Raw genomic sequence first — 17,896 nt, forward strand, 5'->3', positions numbered from 1 at the left:
GCTTCTAATTTGATTAAAAAGTTGCCCGGCGTTCCTTTTCTTCCACAGCGGATTCTTCTTTAACCCCTGAACCGCAGGAAGAGTTCGCTCTTGAGTCATTGTGTAAGGTTTCCGAGACGAGGCCCCCCGAGGTAACCCTGCCAAATCAACAGAAGACCGCCACCGCAAGAGAATAGGGATGTGAGGCGAGGCTACGAGGGTCTGGTGACACTTCAGCCTCGATCTGCCAATCAGCCCGGCACAGAAAAGAACGGGGGGGGGGGGGCACGGGGGGAGCAGAAAAAGGAAAAAGAAAAGAAAAGAAGAGTGCCGAGTACACACTCAGAGACCGTCGGCTGGCAGATCAAGCATGTATGAGCGAACGGATAACAAAAAGTGGCCTTCAGTCAAACTCTCCGTGCTGTGAAATCACTCCCATCATTTTTACTGAATCCTCTGTTACAAGCTTTTGTGACACACTTGAAATGCATTTTTATACCCACTGCGCTATAAAGGGCTTGAAAATAACACAAGTAATAAGTAATTTCTTGTAATCGATGTACAAAATAACTACGATTGAAAGCAGCCATCAAAAGGCATACAAGTGTGAAATGAGCTGCAGCTCCGTTGAACTTCCAATATAATATTTATTAAGATCCAAAAGCTCAATCAGACCAGTCCATCGTCTTTGCATCGTCGTATACTTATGCAGATGTTTCAGTTACTAGATTACTTCAACGTTCACCCTTCAGTCTAAGTCACAGGTGTCAAATCAAACATGCGGCCCGGGGTCCAAATCTGGCCCGCCAAAGGTTCCATTCCGGCCCACGGGATGAAAGTGCAAAAATTAACCTGAACAGTCCAGGTTGTCTGAATCCTTTTGGTTCAGGTTCCACATACAGACCAATGTGATCTCCAGTAAAAATAACAACACAATAACCCATAAATAATGACAACTACAAATTTTCTTTGTGAAAAATTACGTGGAAAAAATTTAAATGAAAAAAAAATAACATTACACTGTGAAAATATTTACGTTTACAAAACTATTCTTTCACAATAAAAGGCAAATAAATACATAAATAAAAACAAAGATGAACAACCTGAAATGTGGAATTTGAACCATATTCTGCCTGTTACTAAATGTTTTGTGCATTTACGGATCCACTATGATCTGTAGTTGTGTTAATAATAAGAGATGGAATATTGTAGAAACTGTACAAATTTTAGTTCCAACCCCCAAAATTTTAACAATATTCTGCCTGTTAGCAAACATTTATGTAACATTGTGTCTAATCTACATGTATAAATAATAAGTCAAGGCATAATATTGTTAAAATTGCTTTAATTTTTCAAATGAAATTTCTATTTTTTCAGGTTATTCACTTCTTTTTTGTAAAATGTTAATATTTTCATAATTTAAATGTTTGGTTGTTTTTTTTGTACTAAAACATAAAGAAAAACTTGGATTTGTCATTATTTATAAGTTATTAAGTCATTATTTTACTGGTCTGGCCCACTTGAGATCAAATTGGGCTGAATATGGCCCCTGAACGAAAAAAAAAGTTTGACACCCCTAGTCTAAGTGAATGTTTGTGCCAAATTCAAAACAAACTCCCTTAAGGTGTCCTTCAAATATTACTTTTTTATAAGACCGGACCAACTTGAGGTCATGAGGTCGCACTGATATTAACCTTTGACCTGGGGTGCCGATAAGGGGGAGGTAAACATGACAAATTCATGGGGCCCAGCATTTATGGGGGGCCCATAGAGCAGTGGAGGGGGTCCAGTGGATACAGACTAGAAGTTTCATGTAACATCTGCTGTATAAGAGAGACATAGAAGTCAGGAGTCGGACGTTGAAAGTATAGTACGTTTCAGTTTCATTTTCACGCTAGCGTAAGCAATGTTCTGTATACACTGCACCCCCACATACATACATACCGCCCCCCCACCCCCACCTCAGTCCGACAGATAGAAAACACACAATTCTATGAAAGGGTCCGCAATGTCTACCTTTCATGGGGCCCACAACTGGTAGCGACGCACCTGCCTTTGACCTTTGGCTATCAAAATCAGTTCATCAATTCTGCAATATTCCATGAAACCATTCCTGACATGCTGCAGTTAAAACATTGTGGGAATCAACTAGGGCTGCAGGATTAATCGATTTTAAAGGAGTCATATTTTGCTAAACCCACTTTTATTTTTAGTCTTTGGTATGTTTATTTGTGTATTTGGACTCTAATAGTTCTAAAAGTTTGAATTTGAACCCTCCAGGTGCTGCAGAGCTATCTTTATATTCATTTTGGCAAGAGTCGAGTGGATTTCTACAACCCCTTTCAATTCCTGCTTAATTTGTTACGTCTACAACTAGTTACGTCACAACATTTGCACATAAAAGGTCAAGACTTCCGACAAACATTTCTCCAAGTACAACATAATTGTTTGTCAGCAGCAGCAGTTGGAGTAAAAACTGAAAAAATGTCCAAACTTCCAGCCGATTACCTAAATTGTTTAGTTGTTGGTTGAACTCTGCCTGAAGGCGGCATCAGCTTATTTCAGCACCTCAAACTTCACACGCCAGAGTGGAAGCAGTGCACTGCATTGCGAGCTGCGCACAAAAACGACATGCCGACTAAAACGCCAGTAAAACCCATGGAGTTGGATCAATGACAGTGGTTACAGATGCTTATTTTTGTCTTCAGTTGTTGGTATCTTTGCTTAAAAAGTCACTTTTTTTTTTCCGTTTTCTGTTTTTGATATAATAACTGTCAACCTTAATCTGAGCTTCCATGAACATCTACATGATCAGGAAATTATATACAGGAAAGTACATGATTTTCACTGGATAATATTATAATAAATGGTGATAAATCCTTTAAGAAAGGTTCAGTCTAGAGGAAAGTTCATTTGGGAACCGTCAACATAAGTAGCACTGGGTCTTTATGGGTTAAACCAGTGTTTTTCAACCTTGGGGTCGCCTGAAATTTCTAGTAATTGATACAAATTTTTTAAAAACTTGCTAATAAAAAAATATATGGTGAGTTGAGAGACAATCACAATAGATAAAAGCCATGAAAAACTCTGAAGCTGAAACTGAAGCACTGTGGTTCTGTTTATCTGTCAAATGTTCATTGTGGTCAGTTTCAGATGCTGCAGCTCTTTCATAATTCATAGTTTGAGTTCTTGCTTGTTCAGTATTAATTGTCAGCCTTGTAAATCCAAGCTGGACTGACTGTACATATCCTGACCAAGGAAAAGCAAATTCTGACTTTGTGCAGTAATCTACACTTGGCTTTTCTGCCTCCGTCCATAAAAATATACATTATATAGACTAAATGTCATCTAAAATTAACGTTTATTTGCAATATAGTATAGGAAACTATTACATGATCAAAAACTAATTAATTCTAGCAAAAAAAAAAAAAAAGTCTCTGTTTGAATGTCTGGGGTTGCCAGAAATTTGTGACGTTAAAATAGGGTCAGGAGCTAAAAAAAAAAGGTTGGAAACCACTGCATTAACCCCTAGCATGTCTGTGGTGAGCATTCCAAATGTATAATGTATTTGAAATATTCCTAAAGAATCTCAGCTGCAACTGCACACTAGAAATGGCAAGTTTCAACCAACACAGGTCTTTAAGTGTTGCGGTATTGATTTAGTCATTGTAATACTCCCTTATATGCACATATTCAAACAAAGCAACTTCTTTTCCAACATTATTATGCAAATGCACTGTTGCAAAGCCCCCAAAAACTAGCCAAACAGGCCATATACAGTTGCAGAAAAAATTATTAGACTATCATAAGTCATCAAAAAAGTGGTTATGCAATCAAGTCCTAACTCCTGTGTGTATCATGTGACTAAAACAGACAGAAAAGAAAACATGGAATGCCTAAAAGCACTGTTTTTGTCAGTACAATGCCATAGATATTGATGTAAGAACTGAAGTGATTTTGGTTATTATCAAGAAAACATGGAAAATCGATAGATATCAGCTCTGAAATTAAACTCTCATGAGCTATTTTTGTTGTTATCATTATATTTGTCCAAACAAATGTACCTTTAGTTGTACCAGGCATTAAAATGAACAAGAAATTGAAGAAAACAAGGGGTGGTCAAGTAATTGTTTCCCCGACTGTAACATTTACCAGTATTCTAGAACTATAATGGACAGTCCTAGACCTACTTAAGAGTGGAGACTGGGATATCAATCACTGCAGTTGATATCATTGATTGGTATATCATCAGACAACTCATTAACCCTTTGGACCCTAACGTATCAGTGTATGACTTATTCTAAATATTCATAAAAATTCAACTGTTTGCTCAATAGGAAAGATTTCAAAGCTGATAGAATAGACCTCGCACTTTCCTTAGACATCTGAGCATGCTCAGTGCAGCCCCAAAACACAGAGTAGTGAGAGTAGTGAGCAGCTTTTCTGCCTCCGCCCATAATAATATACATTATATAGCCTAAAAGTTGTCTAAAATTAGCATTTCTTTGCAACATAATACAGCAAACTATTACATGATCAAAAACAAATTGATTTTAGCCAAAAAAAAAAAAAGTCTCTATTTTGAAAGTCTGGGGTCACCAGAAATTTGTAAAGTTAAAATGGAGTCATGAGCCAAAAAAGGTTGGGAACCACTGGGTTAAACACAGTAAAACAAAAGGGACACAAGTAGACACAGGTAAATATGCTGCCACACACTTCTGGTGAGTCCTAAGTAATGAGTGAGGGGCATTATTGTTGTACGACTCTTTTGGGAAATTTCACGTAATATTCCTTTAAAGTAATATTGCATGTGCAGTATGTGGTCTGCCCCATCGAACACTAGAGGAAGACAAACTATCTCTTAAAAAGGAGGATAATACACTAAGTAATGAGCCAACTGAACCATTAAATATAACTTACAAACATCTAAGGAGATCCTCAACTGCCAAATTTACTAATTTAATTTGCACCAAACTCCAGGGCTCCGGTTTCTAATTTGGCTGAGTGCTTGTGGAACTAAATGTGCAAATGAAGAGCAGAGAAAAAGAACTGCGCGGTATTTTTTTGGGCCTTATCTTGAAGCTCTTTCACAGAGGATGTCGATTCGATGTGTATTTGACGACTCAGGTACTTGTTTACTTGGCTTGACTTTTCCATTTTCTCCTGTTGTTTTATGGGCGATTGCAAAAAAAATGTGGTTACAGCTGAAATCCTGAGGAAACGCAATAGAATGGAGAAGTTTCTATGGGTTAAAACGGCTGTAGTTGGTAGAATTTCAATATAATCGTTACGTACAGTAGATATATGTGATTGTTCTAAGACTTAACTGCTCACGTCTTTAAAATTCTCAGAAGCAGGTTGATGTTAGCGACAGTAGCAGCAGCTCTGAACATATACGGTCAAAACACTATCATAGAGCACAAGCTGCTCATTTAGACCGGGGATTCTTGGAGCGCAGCAACTATATGAGGAAATTAACCCCAACATCCCTATCAATCAACGGCGTTAGCAACAGAGCCGGGAAATAACACTTCATTTGCAGAGTATCAGCAGCCAAGGTGAAAGTTAATTAAGTCTTTTTAGAAATAATATCTGCGTACACTACAGACACATTCCGATGATGATTTTAGAAGCCAATATTTATCCTAGTTCGAATGAAAAGCAATTTGTACTGGAGAAACACTACAATAACCTTATCAAACATGACTGTGAAAGCATGGCAAACATAACAAGAGAAACTGAAAGAGCTTGGAAGTAGTGATCGCTTTCCTCTATTATCTTACTGACGGTACGTGATGTGTCAGTCACAAACAAAAAATAGATTTATAACGTCATAATTACCCTACATTAATGTGTTGTTTTTCTGTGATAGATTGTATAAGCCTTGTAGTTGGGAAGGAAGTTCCATTATGTGCTGATTTTATGATCTCTTTTATTATAAAACAATGCAAATTATGTTCAGAGCAAAATCAAAAATGCTCCCTGACCCAATACAGAGGTTCTTTTCAATTCAGGACATTCCATATAATCTCAAAGGTGTTTGCAAATTTACTGTACAAAAAGCTAAAAAAGGTATGAAAAGGAGATGTGTGTCCATTATTGGAGTTAAATTTTGGAATGATGCCAACATAAATTTAAAAACATATAATTCTTTTTTGGTTTTTAAGAAAATGGTTTGTAAAGCTATTTTTGAAGCTTATAAATGCGATTAATTATCTGTTGTTGTTGTTTCTTTGGAGGTTGGTAGCCTAAAAAGTTGTAATATAGGATAGGCTTTGATAAGCAGTCTGCTTCTGCCTATACCTTTTCAGTCATTATTCAACACATTGTTCAACACATGATTCTTGATTTTGTGATTCTGTGGGGGGTTTTTTTTCTTTCTTTTGCGTGGAATGTCAATACTGTGTACAATATTTGGTGTTGTCATGACTTAACAAACTACTACTACTACTACTACTACTACTACTACTACTACTACTAAATTTTGTGTGTTGGGCATGTATCCTGAAGATTTTGCTGTAACCTTGCAGCAGTCACTACTCATTAACTTTGGACTTTTGCAAACCAGATGGATAACACTGGGTTACAAAAAAATGTTTTTTGCAAGTTGTCTAGGTTTTTTCAACTGAATTAGGACCATTTTGCTAAATCCAAAAATGACATCTGTTTTTCTCAATCAGGTCAGGTTTTTTTGCTAATTTGATTTTGAAAAATTTGATCCTCTTGCAAAATATAATAATTAATACCAAAATAAGATTGGTAAGCACACTTTATGAAACTTGTGACTTGATTCCTGTTAGGTACAATGGTGTATTCACCGCAGATGTAGCAGAATACATCAGGCTTATTTTTGCAAGATCTTCTACAGGGTGGGGAAGCAAAAGTTACAATATTTTGAGGCAGGGATTGAAAGACAGTGTATGACCAATTAGTTTATTGAAAGTCATGAGAATTTAAATCTTCAAATCATATTTTACTGCATTTCTAAACGGTCTTGTTGTCTACCTCAAGTTCAATTGCCATTTTTCTCATGGATTTGGTTGGATCCTTGAGGATTTTGGATTTGAGAGCTTTAATAAAAGCTTTGGTACGTTTTTTGTTGCTTCCTCCACTTCCAGACTTTCTCGTAATAGTTTTGCTCATAGTCATTCTCTTCTTTCCATTATAAACTGTCTTTATGGACACTCCAACTATTTTTGAAATCTCCTTTGGTGTGACGAGTGCATTCAGCAAATCACACACTCTTTGACGTTTGCTTTCCTGATTACTCATATGGGCAAAAGTTTCTGAAAAGGTATGGATAATAGTGTTAGGTATGATTATGACATCAATATATGTTTGGTTTCAAAACAATTGACGTAGTGCCTGCTGAGAAAAAACAACTAAATGTTCATTGTAAATTTTGCTTCCCCACCCTGTAGTCAAAGCCATTTCATTCACCTGTAATATTAAAAAACCCATTAATCATAAATTGGCAAAAGTAAAATCTTCAGAACTCGTTTATTGCAAGAAATATGAAAGAGTTTTGTATCATATGATGTGAAAATGCCCATAAATGTAAGCAAAAATGTTAAAAAGCCAATATGTAGCATAGTTCAGAAAGTTGACCTGATTGAGCAAAATTAATGTGATTTTTGGATTCAGCACACCAAAATTATCCTAAATCAGCTCAAAAAACTTAAACAATAAATTTGTTGTTGACCAGTGTAATTGGACTTTTATGGAAAAGTATGGACATAACTTTGGTTGGTTTGTGGATAAAAGAACTGGCCGCTAGTCTTGCCTTGGACAGGCTAACATTTATTGTTAAAAAGATAAACAAAGCATACAACGGATTAATGAGGTTATGTCCTTTTTAAAAGTACACAAAATTAGATATTCAAAATGGGGAATCTTGAATAAATTCTACAATAAATGGCAATCGTTTATGGATTTTTTTTGAGACAATGTAACCCCCCCCCCTTTTTTTTTTCCATTTATTATCATTTATTTATTTTATTTTCTTATGTTTATGTCACCAGTTTATTTTATTCAGACTGTAACTTAGTATTCTTTTCACTGTATTGTTTGTCGGGTTTCATTATTTGTTCCTAAAAAAATATTCAAATCTAAAAGTAATGGTGTTTACAATGGTGTTAATGTTGACATGAGTGTGCCACGGTATTGGTATGTACCTTTAATTCTCTTGTATACAAAACAATAAAAATATTAAAAAAAATAAAAAAAAAAAATAAAAAAAGGGATAAATTTTACCATATTTGGGATAAATGAATAAAATCTGTATCCTCTAGCTGCCCAGAATTTGGATCACTCCTCTAAGAATTTCTTCTTTATAATCTCCCTGTCTTTATTCTTTGCGAATGTTTTACTTTTGCATAAACATATGTAATGTTTAAAGAACCCAGAGGTATTGAAAACCGTGATTGTCTTTTTTTTTTAAGTGAGAAGTACCAAAACTGCAAGCACTCAGTTCATATGTTTTTTGTTGTTTTTTTTTTTGGATTGACACTGTTGTATGTATAAAATAAGAAAAACAAAGAGGACTCTAATAGATATCATATGTATGAATGTTAATGCAGCGATATCTTGCTCCTTTTCCAATAAAAAAATTTAAAAAAAAGAAAGATGGACAAGAAATTTGCCCGTTCATGGGGTCCATATATGACTTCCTTGAAAAACCTCAGCTCTGTATGACTTGATTTCCTATTCTGTGTTACAATTGTACACTACCATGGTCTGATTTTATAATTGTATTGTCATTTTATTTTATTTCATTTCATTTACTATTTCTATTTATCTAGAAAATCTTCCATTTTATGCTAATTACTTTTAAGTATGTATTTTCTGTATGTGTGAACTTGTATTTTTCTGCAAGGATTGGGGTAATGTTATTTCTTCCCATGCTTCAATAGTCGCTTTTCCATGGGACATCTGCGCAAAACTTTACTGATATTTACTAAATGTCGAAAAAACATAAGTGCGTAATGTCGGTTTTTCCATTAAATCACAAATGCGATGATTTGTTTATTTATTATCGTGAGATGACATGAGAAGTCATTCCATAAACATGGCGACGAACGTAAATATGGTGTTGATTTACAGATATAGTCATTATTATTATTATATATTACCCCTCTATCACGTACTAAATTAAAAAATGATTGGGTTTCCTGGTGTGTCCACACATACTGCGACACGTTTCTTCTTCTGCTTCGCTTGTTGTAACGTCCGTCAACATCCATTTTTTTTAATTCACCTGACTCTAGTTGCAAAAACAGGTCTTTCCATTGCAGTTTTGTGTGATATACCATTTGCACTATGCCCGAAAAATCACCTCTTGCCAAAGCAAATCTTTTAATCGAAAAATTAGACTTTTGGCGAAATTGTCGGTTTTCCATTAGGTACATTTTTATGCGCAAGTTATATTTGCACAATTTGAGGGTCAATGGAAAAGCGACTATTGAGGTTAAGGTCGAGTGATTCCAAGAGATTTTATAGAAATTTTCAAGCCGTAAATAGTGAATATATAGTTGCGGAAAAAGTTATTAGACCATCAAAAGTCATCAAAAACAATGATTATGCAATCCAGTACTAACTCCTGTGTGTATCATGTGACTAAAACAGACAGAAAAGAAAACATGGGATGCCGAAAAGCACTGTTTTTGTCAGTACAATGCCATAGATATTGATGTAAGAACTGAAATGATTTTGGTTATTATCAAGAAAACCATGGAAAATGGATAGATATTAGCTCTGAAATTAAACTACTATGAGCTAGTTTTGTTTTTATCATTATATTTGTCCAAACAAATGTACCTTTAGTTGTACCAGGCATTAAAATGAACCAGAAATTCAAGGAAACAAGGGTGATTTTTGTCAGTTTATGATCTTATAATAGTTGTTTTATTACGTATTTACTTTTTAGCAAGGGCTGCTCTGATGTTTTATGGAGGCTGTTGTCACGGCAACCGATGAGGAGGTAGATGACGGTGTCCAATAACACACTAAGGTTGAATTCCAGAGTATAGTGCCCTGTAAAGGGTTAATGAAGTTACCGTATTTGGTTCCTTACCCATATTTGTCCAAACAAATGTACCTTTAGTTGAACTTGTATTTTTCTGCAAGGATTGGGGTAATATTATTTCTTTGTTCATTTGCTCAAGAAAAATAAAGGGGGAAAACAAAAAAAGAGAAGTTGTTTTTTGTAATTATTGGCTGTAAATCACCAAGAGGCCAGAAAATACAGACTATTATCTGCTGTACTGAATTTTAATATTTTGTAGCTGGTTTTGGTCATTAAAAAAAAAAAAAAAAAAAAAATTATATATCTCTTTACGATTAGGTATAACTGTGCAAAATATGTTCTTTAGTCTAGAAATGTATCATAGTCTACTATAAACCATGTAGAGTATTATATTACAGTACGTGTCTATACTAGCGCTGCACGATTAATCGATTTTAAATTGGAATCGGATTATTTACTTAGGGCGATGTTTAAAAAATGGTAATCGTCAAATTGAATTTCATCTCTCTCGTGTCTCCAGACCACGCACCTCCAGGCTACCGTAGGCTCCTCCTCCTAACTGTGAGAGTGTTCTCCACAGTCTTTGGTCTCCACACACCAGAGCAAAAATGCCGAGCAAGATGAGCAAATTAAAATCGAAATTAAAAATTTAGTTATTAGAGGGTAAAAAAATCTGGACTTTATTTTTGGCCAAAATTGTGCAGCCCTGGTATATATATGTCATCACTGTCGGGGGGGAAACCTTGTGAGTCCATTTGTGGTCTTTTTTTTTTTTTTTTTTTTTTTTGGCATAAAACGATTCTATTGGTCAGTCTTCATTAGGGGTGTGTATTGGCAAGAATCTGGCGATACGATACAAATACTAGGATCACGATACGATATATCACGATATATCATGATACTGTTAAAAAGGAAAATTTTTTGTTTGTTTGTTTTGAAAATGATTATTTCCTTGAACTGAATTACACTAGAAATCTGCACAAATACTAAACACATTTTTATTTGATCAGAACAGGATCTAATGCTATATCACAAAATGTTCCTGTGTTCAAACTGAAATTCTGTTTTACAGACATTACAGTTTCAGATCCTGTTCAAATGTTCATATTCTATTAGTTCAGAACTAACGTCAGAACAGTATTTTAGTTCAACCCCAACAAAGGAACTAACATTATTTAATAAAACAGTGTTATAAAGTGTTATAATAATAAATAAATATACCCCGATCACCACCAAAATTTAATCATTTGTTACTTGTGCCAGTATCAACATTTCCTGAAAATTTCAACAAAATCCTTCCATAACTTTTTGAGTTATCTTGCAAACAAACAAACCGACTAACCCCGATGAAAACAGAACCTACTGGAGGTGGAGGTAACAAAAAAGATAAACAAAAAAATTAAAATGAACCTCTGCCATATCTGCATTTGAATACATACCTAAAAATATTGATATAGTATTGTGAATTAAAATATCGCGATATATTGCAGAACCGTTATTTTCTAGCAGCCCTAGTCTTCATATTGGCCTGACAGTTTTAGAGATATTTAACTAATGAAAAGTGTTGAAAACGTCTTGTGACTGCACCACTTAACTCCATTCATTTATTTAGAATATAGATCATTTTTACAGTTTCCTGAAAAATAATCATTTTGGACATAAGAGGTTTCCGCCCGACAGTGACAATTAACACCTATTGTACTGTTAATGCATTTGCTGATTATACTGTGATGCTGTAACACTAACTGATTTAAGTGAAAGCCAGTGCTGTGCAACTATGTAAAAAGATGTAAAAGCAATGATTTACCTAAGAAAAGTTGCTTTTAAATATATGCTTCAACTCTCTTATTAACGCACATTTAGCTGTATTATTTTAGTGTTGTTGTGGCACAGTTTGGGCCAAATTTTACCTTTTATTGTACCCGTTATTAAGTACTTAATGGTAGACGCTTTGATGGCTTATTTATTTAACACTCACTTCTCGAGTGCATTTGTTTCCTTGGGAAAATAATGTCAATATTTTCAACAACAACAAAAAAAAAAACCTGCTTCAGCTGTTTATCACAATGTAAGAAAGTCTGACACTAAATTGGAATATAAGATAAAACATTAATTATCAAGCCTGTTCAAATGTCAATCATTGCAATTGCTTTCACATGTAGGGGAGTTACAATAGCACATTCCCACTCAGTTTTGCAATACTATGTTTTGTGTTTCAGACCCTGCGACTAGAGGTTGTTATCAGAGTTATTATAGACATAATCCTGAGCCTTTCGACTTTTCCACTCCATCTTAACAACCAAAATCTAGGGTTAGGTTTAAAGAAAGACAATGTGGTACCATGTTTAAAGTTTGGTAATACAGTGCCACCTGGATTCAAGGGTGAAGACACACAAACCCGACTGCCGATCGTCCCCAGAAAAGGTTTCAGCAGTATTTTACTCAGTACATTCTGAATAGCGCTTGCGTTACAACACACTTTTTGCCCATAATCTGAAAAAAAAAAACCAAAAAAAACAGGAAGACCATGAGACCTTAAGGCAGCGTTTTTCAACCTTGAGGTCAGGACCCAACATGGGGTCACCTGGAATTTCTAGTAATTGAGACAAAATAAAAAATTAAATAAAAATTAGCTACTTATAAAAAATATATGGCGAGTTGACAGAGACAATCACAATACTTAAAAGACATGACAAACTGTGAGTCTGAAACTGAAGCACTGTGGTTCTGTTTATCTGTCAAATGTTCATTGTGGTCAGTTTCAGATGCTGCAGCTCTTTCATAATTCATAGTTTGAGTTCTTGTTTGTTCAGTATTAATTGTCAGCCTTGTAAATCCAAGCTGGACTGACTGTACATATCCTGACCAAGGAAAATAAAATTCTCACCTTGTGCAGTAATCTACACCTGGATTTACTGCCTCCGTCCACAATAATATACATTATATAGACTAAATGTCGTCTAAAATTAATATTAATTTGTAACATAGTATATTAAACTATTACATGATCAAAAACAAATTAATTTTAGCCCAAAAATGTCTCTGTTTTGAGTATCTGGGGTCGCCAGAAGTGTCTGATGTTAAAATGGGGTCACGAGCCAAAAAAGGTTGGGAACCACTGCCTTAAGGAGTCTAAAATGCAGCAGTACAGTTCTATTTCCTGTTGGTGTTCAGCCAATCGGTGAAGACGACAGAAGACAGTCCATTGTCCACATGGACGCATGCTCATTACTAACCCTAACCCTGCTTTACAGAAGCTAGTTAGCTAGTTAGCACTATCCCTGTGATCAGCAATGACAAGGTAAGCTAACGTTTCTATGACTAGTTAGAATTCTTTATCAATTGTGGCTTTATCTACCGGTGTCCTCAGAGCCACGCCCCCTGTTTGGACATGTAAAATGTTGAAAAAAATGCAAGTGTTCCTGCTGGGATTCGAACATTGTAGACCGTAGCGTTACTTACTGAGCTATCCGTCCACATGTACTTTGGGAAGCAAATGTATGCGTTCCAAGGCTCTCCCATTGCTTATATTTGTGTGTGTGTGGGGGGGGAATTTATGACAAGAGTCTGTATGTAACTGAGAAGTAATACAGGAGCCATGTTTTGTTTTTGTGTTTTTTTTAAATCAGTATTTGAGTATTTTTATCAGTATTTTATAGTATTTACTAAATGCTGCTGACAATCAGGACCTGAGTACAGTGTTTCGTTTTTGTGTATTTTATATAGGGATGCACCGATGCCAATACTGGTATCAGTATCGGTGCATCCGATACTCAGTATGTGTACTCGTACTCGTAAAAGTAATCCGATACAAATGCACCGATACCACTCACAGCCGTTTGACATTCACAGTTCAGTGCAGCAGGTACGCAGCGGTGGAATAATGTGTGTGGAGTGTGAAGAGTGTGGAGATTTTTCAAAATAAATGACGGTGATCAAAGTAACGCTGACTGACAGTAACGTTACAGACACAGACAGATACAGACGCAGTGTTCTGTCCGTCCTCTGAGTACATTCCATCTGTTTTCCAGGTGCTGGCGGCTGCGTACCCAGAATGAGAATACCAGCGGGAGTACGGAGCAGTGCGGACCACCGCCAGCGGAAGTGAAAATGAAACTTATCACTCATTTCTCTTTTCTCTTCCTGCTGAAGCTAAACTGTTAAACCTTACTAGCGAAAACGCCACAATATTAGTATCACATTAGTGTTGCCTCTGTCGTCTCCATGTTTGTTATTACTGACTTTCTTCTTCTTCTCAAAAAACTTTACTCTTCTTCGTGGTATTTGTCCAGTATGGTTAATTCAGAGCAGCGCCCCCTGGTGGATTAATTGACAAACGCTCATTCCAACACATTAAATGTCAGTAGCAGCACTTTGTTCCAGTCAGACTAATGACAACGACAATAAAGCGCATTTACAAAAGGAACTAAGAACTGGAATGGGATTAAGTACTCGTATCGGTACTCGGTATCGGCAAGTACTCAAATGTAAGTACTCGTACTCGGTCTGGAAAAAAGTGGTATTGGTGCATCCCTAATTTTATATGATGAAACAACAAATAAAATTTTAACCTTGATGTAACGCATTACAATTCTGAGACAGTAATATTGTCAGGTACGTAATTACTTTTAAATAACAGTAACAAGTAATCTGCAATGCATTACAGTTTGGAAGTTACTTACACAACACTGTTCATTGTTTCACTGCAATGCCCCTGATAAATAAATGAATAAATAAAATGAAAAGCAAGGCTCATACAGTCCAGCATATATTTTGTGCGTCCTGTTTTCCACAGGGCAGTGTATATTGCAGTATATGAATCATAAAACTTGTGTCATTGCCATATTTTTGCTGCTCTACTAGTCTTTTCATTGAACACAGAACTCAAAATGAGTACTAAAGGGGCTCTCTGGTAATAAATAAACACTGCAATGCATTATTGTGCAACCTGAATTACATAGTCGATGATTTAGTTGATGTGGAAAGCCACTTATATTTGGTTAAAAGGAGGAAATCTATTGCTACTTGATATAAAAGTTTTGTTATCCCTGCTCTGCTTTAAGTCCAAGAATGTGCATAAATAGTCTGGTTACTTGTTTTCTGGAAGTTACACAATAAAAATAAAGTGAAGTATTTGGTGCATGGCTCTTTGTGGTTCACGACCATTGAAGGCAGCATATTCCTTTAAATATACACAGCCCCCGCAGGGTTTTCTTTATATATAGACCACTTAATGAACTCTGTGTGTATTTTGAACAGGTCAAACAGCAAAAAAACTCAAGGGTAAAAACAGGATCTGTTTTTCTGGGGGAACATCCTGTTACAACTCCATGTCATTTAGTGTTTCTTACTCCGGCTGAACCCCGTGTACCTGTTTCTCCCTCCAGAGCAGCACTCCCTCCTCGATTAGCTGCTGCTTGAGTCGTAAACCCTCATCCAGGGTCCTCATCTGGCCCTCGACCAACGCTCTTTCCTGCTGTCCCAGATTCCTGAAGAAAGAAGGAGAGATGATGATGCGCGGCCCCATCATTACCAAGAGAAAAACCGCTGGCCACCCCCGCTACGGTCATCGAGATGGCGCGATCCAATTTGTAAGGGCCCACAATGCAGCGGGAGTCCAAATAGGCAGAGTAAATAAGATGGAGGCTGATGCTCTGTGGCTGAACTAAATTGTTTTTGGAGTCTGGCAAACACAATATGAGTGTGGACCTTGTGAAACCATAATGAGATATACTCTGCCTGCATGTGCTTCGGAGCCCAGTGGCAATGAATGAAATAATAGAGAACTGTCAACAAAAGAAGTGGGTTACTGTATTAAAAGTTACATTGATGCATGTAGGGTCTGTTTCGGCGGATAAATACAACCTGGCCGGAGCTTAACCCTTTATAGAGCACTGATAGAAATACTTTATAAATCTAAATTTCAACCTTAATGTGTTATTGGAGGACTGAAAAAGACTTTATTACTTTTATGAACCGTTTCAAAATTGGTTATTGTTAGGTAAAAAAAAACAAGGTTAACTCTTTATCAAGTAAGTGCTTATTTTTGGTCATTTCTGCAAACATTAAATATGGGGCCAATCCCATGCTTCAATAGTCGCTTTTCCATCGGACATCTGCGCAAAACTTCACCGATATTTACTAAATGTCGAAAAAACAGAAGTGCGTAATGTCGGTTTTTCCATTAAATCACAAATGCGACGATTTGTTTATTTATTATCGCAACATGACACGAGAAGTCATTCCATAAACATGGCAACAAACGTAAATATGGTCTTGATTTACAGATATAGTCATTATTATATATTACCCCTCTCTCTCGTACTAAATTAAAAAATCATTAGGTTTCCTGGTGTGTCCACACATACCGCGACATGTTTCTTCTTCACTTGTTGTAACGTCCATCAACATCCGTTTTTTTTTTTTTTTTTTAGTCATGTGAGTCTAGTTGCGAAAAAAGGTCTTTCCATTGCAGTTTTGCATGATATGCTATTTGAGCTACGCCTGAAAAACCACCTCTTGCCAGCGCAAAAACTTTTAATCGAAAAATGAGACTTTTGGCAAAATTGTCGGTTCTCCATTAAAAAAATCAAGGTTAACTCTTTATCAAGCAAGTGCTTATTTTTGGTCATTTCCGCAAACATTAAATATGGGGCAAACCCCATGCTTCAATAGTCGCTTTTCCATCGGACATCTCCGCAAAACTTTACCAATATTCACTAAATGTCGAAAAAACAGAAGTGCGTAATGTCGGTTTTTCCATTAAATCACAAATGCGATGATTTGTTTCAAGAGAAAATATTGGAGCTTTTATTAATTATAGGCTACTATGTAATTAGTCGCTTTTCCATCGACCCTCAAATTGTGCGACTATAACTTGCTCGTAAAAATTTGCCTAATGGAAAAACAACAATTTCACCAAAACTCTCGTTTCTTGATTAAAAGTTTTTACGTTGGCAAGAGGTGGTTTTTCGGGCCACATTCAGCTCAATATGATTTCAAATGGGCCGGAGCAGTAGAACAGTAGTCGCTTTTCCATTGGACATCTGCGCAAAACTTTACCGATATTTACTAAATGTCAAAAAAACAGAAGTGCGTAATGTCAGTTTTTCCATTAAATCACAAATGCGATGATTTGTTTATTTATTATCGTGAGATGACACTAGAAGTCATTCCATAAACATGGCGACGAACGTAAATATGGTGTTGATGTACTGATATAGTCATTATTATTATATATTACCCCTCTATCTCGTACTAAATTCAAAAATGATTGGGTTTCCTGGTGTGTCCACACATACTGCGACATGTTTCTTCTTCTTCTTCGCTTGTTGTAACGTACGTCAGCATCTGTTTTTTTAATTCACCTGACTAGTTGTGAAAAAAGGTCTTCCATTGCAGTTTTGTGTGATATACCATTTGCCCTACACCTGAAAAACCACCTCTTGCCAGCGCAAAAACTTAATCGAAAAATGAGACTTTTGGCAAAATTGTCGGTTTTCCATTAAAAAAATCAACGTTAACTCTTTATCGAGCAAGTGCTTATTTTTGGTCATTTCCACCAATATTAAATATGGGGCCAATCCCATGCTTCAATAGTCGCTTTTCCATCAGACATCTGTGCAAAACTTTACCGATATTTACTAAAATGGCGAAAAAACAGAAGTGCGTAATGTCGGTTTTTCCATTAAATCACAAATGCGATGATTTGTTTATTTATTATCGTGAGATGACACGAGAAGTCATTCCATAAACATGGCGACGAACGAAAATATGGTGTAGATTTACAGATATAGTCATTATTATTATATATTACCCCTCTATCACGTACTAAATTAAAAAATGATTGGATTTCCTGGTGTGTCCACGTGTACTGCAACATGTTTCTTCTTC

General features: G+C 36.0%; 1 protein-coding gene across 2 annotated transcripts in view; it reads right to left on the bottom strand.

Moving 5' to 3' along the window:
- LOC115438835 (glucosidase 2 subunit beta-like) overlaps nt 1–17,896 on the bottom strand; it is a 479,883-nt gene that overhangs the window by 437,377 nt on the left and 24,610 nt on the right. For both annotated transcript variants that reach the window (XM_030162688.1, XM_030162687.1), the window contains exon 5: nt 15,375–15,492. In XM_030162688.1, coding sequence (XP_030018548.1) covers nt 15,375–15,492 — 118 coding nt within the window. The remainder of the gene's footprint in view (nt 1–15,374; nt 15,493–17,896) is intronic.

Source organism: Sphaeramia orbicularis, chromosome 18 (genome assembly GCF_902148855.1).
Source record: "Sphaeramia orbicularis chromosome 18, fSphaOr1.1, whole genome shotgun sequence".
Taxonomy (NCBI): Eukaryota; Metazoa; Chordata; class Actinopteri; order Kurtiformes; family Apogonidae; genus Sphaeramia; species Sphaeramia orbicularis.